Below are 10,353 nucleotides of genomic sequence, written 5' to 3'. Positions count from 1 at the left end.
TTTTCTCTTTTCATGCCAAGGGTCTAGGTTTAGTTTCTTGGTTATACTTGCTCTTCCAGCATCAGCCTAAGTTCTCGAACTTTTCCTCTACTAAATATACAAAATACAAAAGTAAAATACATTGTCATGGACATTGAATTTATAACTGAACCTCCCAGCTATACATTTATGAAGCTTTTAATTAAAGTTTTGTCTATCAGGTCATCTCTAGGCTTCAATGATCCGAAAATGAACTCAAACCCCAAAAATCAGTTGCAAAAAGAAAGCCTAAGCATAGTCGTCATCGTTATCATCTTCTTCTTCAATTCCAACTAATGAAGAGAGGGTGGATTTAATCTTTTTTCGTTTTTCACTTTCTTCTGATCTTCTATGAAATTCACAACGTTGGCAATGGAGTTCACTGCAAAAGAAACAGGAAAAAGAGGCTTTCGAATTGCTGGTGACTCATTCTCCTACCTACAAAAACAGAGGCAAATAATTTTTTTCAGTGTTATATGTCTTAAAATTCGATGGCTAAAAAGAAACCATCGCCTAAAAGAGGAAAACAGTATTGTTCAATCTTCTGACCCGAATGAGTTGCAAAACCACTGGATCGTTGGTGATTTCAGAAGTTGCAGGAAGGAAAGCCCTCGATCCTTTTCCGTAGAGAAAAAAACTCATCAAACATAAGCTCTCGTTGAACTTTTTGAGCGGTAGAATTGCAAGAGATAAGAGTAAAAGAGGGTAAAAGGCTGCAGCAAAAGCAAAGAGTCTAACAACAGTAAAAAATAAACCTATACACTTGGCATGAAAAGAGAAGGGGGTACCGATGGGGATACGGATAGGGGCAGGTGATTTCCATTCAGCTAGTGCAGGCAATTCCTGTGCAATATGTCGGTTATTATGAAAAGAATCAAAAGAAGGATCTTTTGTGGGGCTCCTGCTGCCGACCGGAAAATCTTCTATCCATGTAAACTTGGAAATTGTAATACTAGCAATCACTGGGTCAAGCACTAAAGTTGGCCAGGAAAAACCGGCGCCAACCATTTTTCTCTGAGCTAGAACCGGCCTAATATGAAGTTCTTTCCTTATCATTGTTCCTTCTTTCATTTTCACTTGTTCCTTTACTCCACATAAAACGTAGTAATTAGTTGAAAGTAATAATTTCAACGCCTAGACATGCTTGAAACTAATTGGGGGTGGAGAGAGGAAGAGCTGGATGGATAGAACCCAGGGGATTGAGAAGTGCAATCCTTTTATGGCTATTATGTTAGGAGGTGAACCACTTGCCCAACTGACTTGTCCTAGTCGAACACGACCTGCTTATCATGTTAACCGAGCTGATCATCCTGCTTGAACTTTAATCTTTGGCTTAATTAGTGGTTTAAGTATCACTCCCTTAATTAAAGTACGTTAGTACGCAGGAACTGGATTAGATCACCCCTAGAGTTGAATTGATTGACAATCGACAGAAACAGAGTACAGCAACACAGTCCTAGAATCAGAGTACCTAGCCAAAACAGAGCTAGGCCCAACACAACTCAAAACAAGAGAAGGCAAAAGCTGGCCCCAAAAACCACATTAACTAGAGAATAGACATTCGTGTGTTTGTCTTGTCTCCAAGATTCGAAGGACTATAGCTTATTTGGTTAGCGTTTGCCAATAGCAGGAGCCATTTTCTTACAGCAGATATGTCAAAGAGCAAGTAGTAAGAAAATTGTTATTGATCTTTGATGTTCATCTTGATGATCTGAACCGACATAAATTCCAAGCCACTACGACAGTGGGGAATTTGGAAATCCCAACAAGAGGGTTAAGCGTCATTCTGATGATCGTTAATAATTAACAACTGATCAAAATCATGCTTAAACTATTAAATGAAGATTTGTTGACAATAATTAGAGATAATGCAGAGCATTACTAAAAGTGCTAGTGACCAATACCAAGTGCGCACTGCATTGTCAAAGCTTTTACCAGTAAAAGAAAGGTGTATAAGCATTACAGCCCCACAGAAATCCAAGAGGAACCGTAATGTATCCATTGGTGTATAAACAATTTACAATTATACTCCTGTAGAGAAGAATATCCAAGTCAAATGAAGCTAATGATGTTGTATAGTTCCCAAATCGTTCCGTGCCAAGACCTTCCACTCATCATTCAATCTTCAATATTGAAGGGGAGGGAGGGGTTACCTGGTGGCTACAGCCTGGTTGGCTCCTCGAGTTGAGGAAGTTCTTAGCTTCCAAAGAACACAGTTGGATCCTGGAGAAATGGGCTCCGTTAGTCGCAAATCGTGATCATAACAAGAACATGCGTTGAGGAATTGAGCAACTATATAGAATTGTAGAGCTAGGAGACTCTGTCGCATTGTTTGAAAGAGAGAGAAGCATTTTCCCTTAGCCGTCAAATCCTACCGTTGAACATATGCAGAATCCTATAAGTCAAATGAATCTAGGAATCTTTGAAGTAGGATTTGATGGTTATGCTAGTTGAAGAAAAGCGTTCCAGAATATCTAGTGGACGGTTCATGGTGGGGAATGATTGTGGGTTTGAAATCATTAATTGAGAAAACAGTAAAACAGGGATTACTTACTTTCACGCACTGTTTTATTGCTCAGCAAGTCAAACATAGGAGTGTGCATTTAGCTAACCAACTACCTTATTCAAGCGTGGGATGGGTAATCACCGTGAAAACCAATGCCAACTAGCTCAAGCTAAACAAGAGATGGCAACGCACACGATCCAAGCCTACTTTGTTGGGCCGAAGCTAACGTATTCTACAGCACCCCTCCAAAAAGGCCAGCTAAATATGGGCTTAAAAGGAAAAGTTTGGTTCATAAATTACGCCTCAAGTAGTAGGGATGACTATTGACTAATGGGCCTATAAATTGGACCATCTTGAGCAGTCTTATGGATCCACATAGCATCTAATGGTCGGCACCGGCCGCAAGGAACTCGTGTGGCTACAGTCCATCTCATGCATTGTTTCCAGAACTTGGCAATTTCAAGCAAGATGACCAAACATTTATGAATGAGAGTGACTTTTCTTTCTCCTAAAAATCAAGCACAGTCATAGAAAACGTTGTTACCCTTTGAGCAGGGTGGGTCGAAGGTGATGATGGGGGTGACATAATTTTATATGATTGATTACCTTTTAACAAAAAGAAAGAGACAAGGGAAAAAACCAAGCCCTCCCCAGTCCCCACAGTCCAAGGTAACCAACAAATGAATCGAGTCAGCCCGAAAAAAAAGGGGAAGGAAACGTATCCGAATGTGGTTGGTTGGCCTGATCCAAAATCCAGTTGGGAAAAACAAAATCAGGGACAAGGATCCTCTCATAACATCATCACTGCTTATATTCTATTCGACAATTGACACATCCTCGCCCCCCCAACACAGCCTCCACGTGTTTCAGTTTCCACACTTCTTAACCATCACGCAAACTCCCGCGTGTCGCTTAATCCAACGGTCCTCGTTCATCAGAAACGTGGCTTCAAAAATTTTCAACCGCGTAAAGTTGTAAATTTTATTTTCTTTTCTTTTCTTGTTCAAAGCCAAATCTTTGAATTTTGTTTAGTAAAAGTATATTAAGGGAAAAAGAAAAAGGAAGCCTCTGCAAGTAATAGGAGAGAGGGTGGGGGGGGAGAGAGAGAATATGCCGTTGTTATGTTCGGCCCAGACATTCTGAGATGCCGTGGTTCTTTATATAGAAATTCTACAAAAACCTGATATATCCCCCTCCTCCTCCACCCCCACAACTTCCCCTTTTCATTGCTTCCACATGCACGCTCTCTCTCTCTCTTTCTCATTTCAGGTACTCTCTCTTGAAAATTTCCGTGGTTTGTTTGTTCGAATTATCAAAGCCGTTGATTGTTGCAGGTGATTTTCTTTTTTGGGTTTTAACATTTTTTGTAATAATAATGTTTCTGTTTTGTGGCGGTTATGGTTTTTGATTCAAAACAAGCCCCAGTGGTCTGTTTGATTGCTGGGGGGGGGGGGGGGGGGGGAAGAGAGGATATAATTAAATAAAGTATAAATTTAATTATTGTTATATGGTTTTTTTTTTTGTGTTTGCGTTAATTAATGATGAAGTAGCAGTTTATGGTTGAACTTAGAATTAATGTGGTTTTTGCATCATAGGATTATGTTTTTTTTTTTTATAGACCATTGTAGCTTGATGGCATTGGTTCACTTGATTTTATTGGATTAGTAATTGCTTTTGAAACTAATAATGCTGATTAAAATCTAATAATCTTTTGCGTTCTGTCGCTTATTCTAATTTAGAAATGACTAAATTTTATGTCTTTTTTTAAAAGTTTAATGCTATTCAGTATCGTTATTAGGTACTTGGAAGCTTGTCCTTGTGGTGCGTCTCGACTTTTTGTGCAGGTGAAGTGTGGGGGCTATTTGTGAGACATTGAATAAGGGTAAATAGGAGGAGCTAGACAAGAAATTTTTGTTTTGAGAAATGGGTTCTGATAAGCATTCAGCTGGATTATTACCTACCCTTGGAATGGACAGGGTTCGGACGATTTTAACTCATACATATCCTTACCCGCATGAACACTCGCGTCATGCCATAATTGCAGTGGTTGTGGGTTGTCTGTTCTTTATCTCATCAGATAACATACATACTTTGATAGAAAAGTTGGATAATAATATCAAATGGTGGTCTATGTATGCCTGTCTGCTTGGATTCTTTTATTTTTTTTCATCTCCATTTATAGGGAAGACTATCAAACCAAGTTATTCAAATTTCAGTCGATGGTGAGTGTTCTAATCTGATGCCTTTGTTAATCATGTTGCGAAGTCTATGCACATAAATACTTTAGATAATTGTTGATATACAGTAGGAAGGTAAGAACAAGATGGATTATTTGTGACTTTATATATCTTAAATTTGCAGGTACATAGCATGGATTTTAGTTGCAGCTATCTATCATCTTCCTAGTTTTCAGTCAATGGGAGTGGATATGAGGATGAATTTGTCGTTGTTTTTGTCAATATATATCTCTTCTATACTCTTTCTTCTTGTCTTTCACATTATATTCCTTGGCCTGTGGTATCTTGGACTTATTTCTCGTGTGGCTGGAAGGAGGCCAGAAATCTTGACCATTCTCCAGAATTGTGCTGTAAGTGTTGAAGATGTGATTGATTGTTCTTCCTTACACCGCAGGTTTTTGCACTTGTGTAGATGCTGGTCCTTACTGGTATTTTCTTCCCTTGATCTTTGTAGGTTATCAGTATAGCCTGCTGTGTATTCTATAGCCATTGTGGCAACCGTGCTATGTTAAGGCAGAGACCTCTTGAACGAAGAACTTCTAATTGGTTTTCCTTTTGGAAGAAAGAAGAGAGAAACACATGGCTTGCAAAATTTATTCGTATGAATGAGTTGAAAGACCAAGTCTGCTCATCTTGGTTTGCTCCAGTTGGCTCTGCAAGTGATTATCCACTTTTGTCGAAGTGGGTCATTTATGGTGAGGTAAGGCTCTGCCCCACTATAGGGTTTTATATCATTTGTATCATCCTATGGGAATGTTTTTGTGTTTTTGTTGTTTTTAATCCTTACTATATATTTTTCTCTTGAACCTCATATGCAGTTAGCTTGCAATGGTTCATGTCCAGGTTCCTCAGATGAAATTTCTCCCATATACTCGCTGTGGGCTACATTTATCGGTCTTTACATTGCCAATTATGTAGTGGAAAGGTCAACAGGGTGAGTAGAAGCATATAGCTTGTTTGTAATGTGTGAAATGTATCTGTTTGTTACATGTTTGAAAGAGGAACTGTATAACACCTTGCATGGGATCCACTGTTCAGATTGCTATATTTTCTCACATCAAGGTTCATTTTCATTGCAATGAGACTTTATATGGATGAGTATTCTGTCACTAACCATTTCCCAGTTTCTTGATTATCCATCCTGTAGATGACTCGTATTAGTTTCTGGGTCTAAAATTGGTATCTTTTCTAGGAATGAGCTACTCTTGCTTCTACATGCCTTGATTCTTAGTCTTCATCATAATTTTTTGCTGTATTTTCTGCATCAAAACCAGGTGGGCTCTTACTCACCCTTTGTCTGTTGAAGAATTTGAGAAGCTGAAAAAGAATCAAATGAAACCAGATTTCTTGGATATGGTTCCTTGGTATTCAGGGTAGATGTGTTTACTATTTCCTTGTCTTTTATCTTTTGCTTCTCATTTTTTTACCCCACTTTGTGGTGGCAGCTAAAAGGTTTCAATCTTTTGCCCTTATAATACTTATCCCAAATTTTGCAGAACATCAGCTGACTTGTTCAAGACTGTTTTTGACCTCTTGGTATCAGTAACTGTGTTTGTTGGCCGGTTTGACATGCGCATGATGCAGGTGTTGTTCTATATTTTGATTTTATATGCATTAACATAGCATATGTATTTTTTTGGTGTTATAAGGATTGCTGTTATAAGCAAAAATTTCCTGATATTCCATCGAGGAGTGAATTTTTATTCTTCCAATCTGCCTTTGTCAGGCAGCAATGAGCAGGGTTCACAATGGAGCTAAACAAGATGATCTTTTTTATGATCATTTGAGTGAAAAGGAAGACCTATGGTTTGATTTCATGGCTGATACTGGTGATGGTGGGAATTCATCATATGCTGTGGCTCGGCTGCTTGCTCAACCTTCCCTTCGGCTTACTAGAGATGATTCTGTACTTACGCTGCCACGTGGGGACCTGCTACTTATTGGAGGAGATCTTGCGTAAGTTGGTACCATGTCTTGGGTACAAGTTGTAGTTTGACATGATAAAATTAGAATTGTCATATTGATGGTTTATTATTCGTGTAGCTAGAGCCTCTATATTGCTGTTTGTTTGGTTGATAATTTAGTCTTAATAGTATTCTTATATTGATGGTTTATTGCTCATAACTTGTGGCTTATGTGATAGGTATCCTAATCCATCAGGATTCACATATGAAAGGCGTCTCTTTTGTCCTTTTGAATATGCTCTTCAGCCTCCACCTTGGTACAAACCAGAGCACATAGCTGCAAACAAGCCTGAGTTACCAGAAGGGGTATCTGAACTCAAGGAATACAATGGACCTCAGTGTTTTCTCATTCCTGGAAATCATGGTAGGTCTTACTTCTTAGCCTGAATATAATCTTGAGTGATCCATGTTCCTGCATGAGAGAAAAGTTCAAAGGAGGCATACCATTGTTTTTAAGTATATATTACTGTAATTTTCTTATTGTCTGAACAATTATCACATGTTTCCTTAGTAGAACCTTATATTTGTTAATAAAGAAGCCTTCTACTTTTATTGTTATTTAAAAATTCAACCATGTGTAATGGCATTATGCTTTAACTTTACAGATTGGTTTGATGGACTTAATACGTTTATGAGGTATATATGCCACAAGAGCTGGTTGGGTGGGTGGTTTATGCCTCAGAAGAAGAGTTATTTTGCTTTGCAGCTCCCAAAAAGGTGGTGGGTATTTGGTCTTGATTTATCACTCCATGCTGACATTGATGTGTACCAGTTCAAGTTCTTTTCTGAATTAGTAAAGAACAAGGTATCACTTACTCATAATATCTGTGCTTTTCTGTCATGTTTGCTATTAATGTTACATTTTGAACCATCTATGATCAGAAATACACCTTAGTGAGGAGGGCATATATTTGTGACTTTGTGGAAGACTCATCTTATTTTTTTTTTTAAAAGATGTCATGTTAGTTGTCTTGTATCAATGCATTCCAGAGAATTCGCATTGCAGTAGCGCTGGTGTGCATTAACTGAGTCGTGTATGCTGCATTTGATGCCTGAGGCATGCTGGCCTGGATGCACATATATAGTAATTCATATCATATGGAGTAAATGGATCACAAACTTTGATTCCTCAATACTAGTGTGTACCTTAAGAAGTCTGCTTGCAATGGACTGTTCACAGTTAAATGTACTTAGTTTTGGAAGAAGTTGTTGTGCAAGCATATGTTTATGCTTTCAATCTGATAATATTACCAATTAATATAACAGTATAAATATAAGCATATGTTTAGCATTCTGTGCTTATCTCTTATATTCTGTCCAAAACTTTATGTTGGTTGAGAATAATTTTGTTTCCTCCATTTTCCTTTTCAGCTTGGAGAAAATGATTCTGTGATCATTATGACCCATGAACCACACTGGCTTCTTGATTGGTACTGGAAGGGCGTTTCTGGGGAGAATGTCTCACACCTGATATGTGATTACTTAAAAGGAAGGTGTAAACTTCGAATTGCTGGGGACCTGCATCATTATATGCGCCATTCATGTGTTCCATCAGAAGGTCCAGTTCACGTGCAGCATCTTCTTGTAAATGGGTGTGGAGGGGCATTTTTGCACCCAACTCATGTCTTTAGTAATTTTAACAAATTTTATGGAAAAACATATGAGTGTAAAGCCGCATATCCTTCTTTTGATGATTCAAGCAGGGTACTCTTGGATTTTTCTCTTCTTTAATATTTCTTAGATTCCATTTGGCTTGTTTCCTCTGAGTTCACATTCATGTTGGGGTTGTTCTTTGATGCAGATTGCACTGGGTAATATTTTGAAGTTTCGGAAGAAGAATTGGCAGTTTGATTTCATTGGTGGCATTATATATTTTATATTGGTTTTCTCTATGTTTCCACAGGTAAATTTCTTTAAGATTCTTTGAAATTTGTACATTTGACTTGGTTATTCTAACTTAAGCTGTAATTGGACCTAAAGTGGCCTGTTTATTAGGATCACACCCCCCCCCCCCCCCCCCCCCCCCCCTCTCTTTTGAATTGGAAAGCTTACATGTAGTATAATATTGAATGATCTGTTACTGAATGATCTGTCTCCCTCCTTTTTTAGTGCAAGCTTGATCACATTTGGCAAGATGATTCATTTTCTGGTCATATGAGAAATTTCTTTGGCACTGTATGGAATTCTTTTATATACGTGCTGGAACATTCTTTTATATCATTGGCTGGTGTGGTGCTATTGCTGATCACAGCAATTGCATTTGTTCCTTCCAAATTAGCAAGGAAGAAGCGGGCAATAATTGGAATTCTTCATGTTTCGGCACATCTAGCTGCGGCCCTTATTCTAATGCTGCTCCTGGAATTAGGTCTGGAAACATGTATCCGGCATAAACTTCTAGCAACTTCAGGTGAGTTACATATTAATTATCTTTTCTGCAATAGTAAGATGGCTAATGTTGTTGCTCTGATCACCTGAATTATAATGTTTTTATCATTATCTGCTCTAAGCAATTTAAATTTTTTTAAGCTCCATGAAGGTATACAATTGTCAGTGAAGCCACTGAAAGAGGTTAATATGGCATAAAAGTAATTCTTGATACTTTGTTGATGGCTGTATTCATGGTCTTTTTAGTAGTAGTTGTTGATGATTAATTACTGTGTTCAGGTTATCACTCTTTGTACCAGTGGTACCGATCAGTGGAAAGTGAGCATTTTCCAGATCCTACTGGTCTTCGAGCTCGTATAGAGCAATGGACGTTTGGCCTCTATCCAGCATGTATCAAGTATCTCATGTCTGCATTTGATGTTCCAGAGGTAAGAAACCTCTCCTTGTTTGGGAGATATGATACCTTTTCAATCGTTAACTACATTAATGGAGGAAAAATTGCCAGGTTATGGCTGTCACCCGAAGCTATATTTGCAAGAATGGTTTACAGTCGCTATCCCGAGGGGGTGCTGTCATATATTACGCGTCAGTCTTCCTCTACTTCTGGGTGTTCTCAACCCCAGTGGTTTCATTGGTGTTTGGATGCTATTTATATGTCTGCATTAACTGGCTTCACATACACTTTGACGAGGCCTTCTCTTCTCTGAGAATTGCTAATTACAAATCATTCACACGATTCCACATCAATCGTGATGGTGATCTTGAAGTTTTCACTCTTGCAGTCGATAAGGTAAGAAACCAATATTTATTCACTTGTTGGTGTCTTTTTCTTTAGGTTTGTCTTCATCGTTTAAACTTATTAGTTTTTCCTTTACCTGCATGTTGAGGACACCATTACCTCATCGTTTAAACACTGATCCATTTGACATGCAGGTTCCCAAGGAATGGAAGTTAGATCCTGATTGGGATGGGGAGCCCAAACAGTCACCACAGTTGAGCCATCGTAGAAAATATCCTAGTAAATGGAGTGCATCTTCAAGCCAGCAGGATCCAGTGAATACTGTCAGGGTTGTTGATCAATTTGTTATTAGACAAACAGATAAACCTGATTCTATATCAAGTAATGGGTCAGTTTAGTCGCTGATCTTGGTTGTAACATCATTGTAATACTTACATTTAGGAAGCAATGTAGAAAAAAGTTAAAAGAAGAAAGTTAGTTCTATATGGAACTCATCTGCATCTC

At 38.3% G+C, this 10,353-nt stretch overlaps 1 protein-coding gene and 1 long non-coding RNA gene across 3 annotated transcripts; one reads left to right on the top strand and one right to left on the bottom strand.

Moving 5' to 3' along the window:
- Positions 1–1,197, bottom strand: LOC18591251 (uncharacterized). Its single transcript, XR_016028002.1, has 3 exons — positions 807–1,197; positions 568–635; positions 1–456 (listed from the first exon to the last, which is right to left on the bottom strand). It is a non-coding gene; the product is annotated as an uncharacterized LOC18591251 (long non-coding RNA).
- A 2,369-nt stretch (positions 1,198–3,566) lies between these two features.
- On the top strand, positions 3,567–10,339 carry LOC18591250 (uncharacterized). 2 transcript variants are annotated; one of them, XM_018126108.2, is made up of 16 exons: positions 3,567–3,793; positions 4,323–4,746; positions 4,886–5,111; positions 5,216–5,461; positions 5,580–5,695; positions 6,036–6,134; positions 6,258–6,345; positions 6,488–6,717; positions 6,905–7,089; positions 7,331–7,530; positions 8,097–8,429; positions 8,527–8,628; positions 8,835–9,132; positions 9,390–9,538; positions 9,616–9,900; positions 10,044–10,339. In XM_018126108.2, exons 2-16 carry the CDS (start codon positions 4,448–4,450, stop codon positions 10,245–10,247), a joined length of 3,060 nt encoding a protein of 1,019 aa, XP_017981597.1. In that variant the 5' UTR covers positions 3,567–3,793; positions 4,323–4,447; the 3' UTR covers positions 10,248–10,339. The 2 variants fall into 2 exon arrangements, with proteins under 2 accessions (XP_017981597.1, XP_007017323.1); XM_007017261.3 differs by having other exon boundaries at positions 3,567–3,858.
- Positions 10,340–10,353: the final 14 nt, after the last annotated feature.

Source organism: Theobroma cacao, chromosome 8 (genome assembly GCF_053813885.1).
Source record: "Theobroma cacao isolate CCN51 chromosome 8, ASM5381388v1, whole genome shotgun sequence".
NCBI classification, from domain to species: Eukaryota; Viridiplantae; Streptophyta; class Magnoliopsida; order Malvales; family Malvaceae; genus Theobroma; species Theobroma cacao.
This window is presented reverse-complemented; position numbering and strand designations above follow the sequence as displayed.

Excerpts from the sequence above, each read along its gene's own strand:
- LOC18591250 (XM_018126108.2), top strand. The coding sequence starts at position 4,448 with ATGGGTTCTGATAAGCATTCAGCTGGATTATTACCTACCCTTGGAATG. Across the intron at positions 9,539-9,615 it reads CTGCATTTGATGTTCCAGAG|GTTATGGCTGTCACCCGAAG; the intron begins GTAAGAAACCTC and ends AAAAATTGCCAG. Across the intron at positions 9,901-10,043 it reads TCACTCTTGCAGTCGATAAG|GTTCCCAAGGAATGGAAGTT; the intron begins GTAAGAAACCAA and ends TTTGACATGCAG.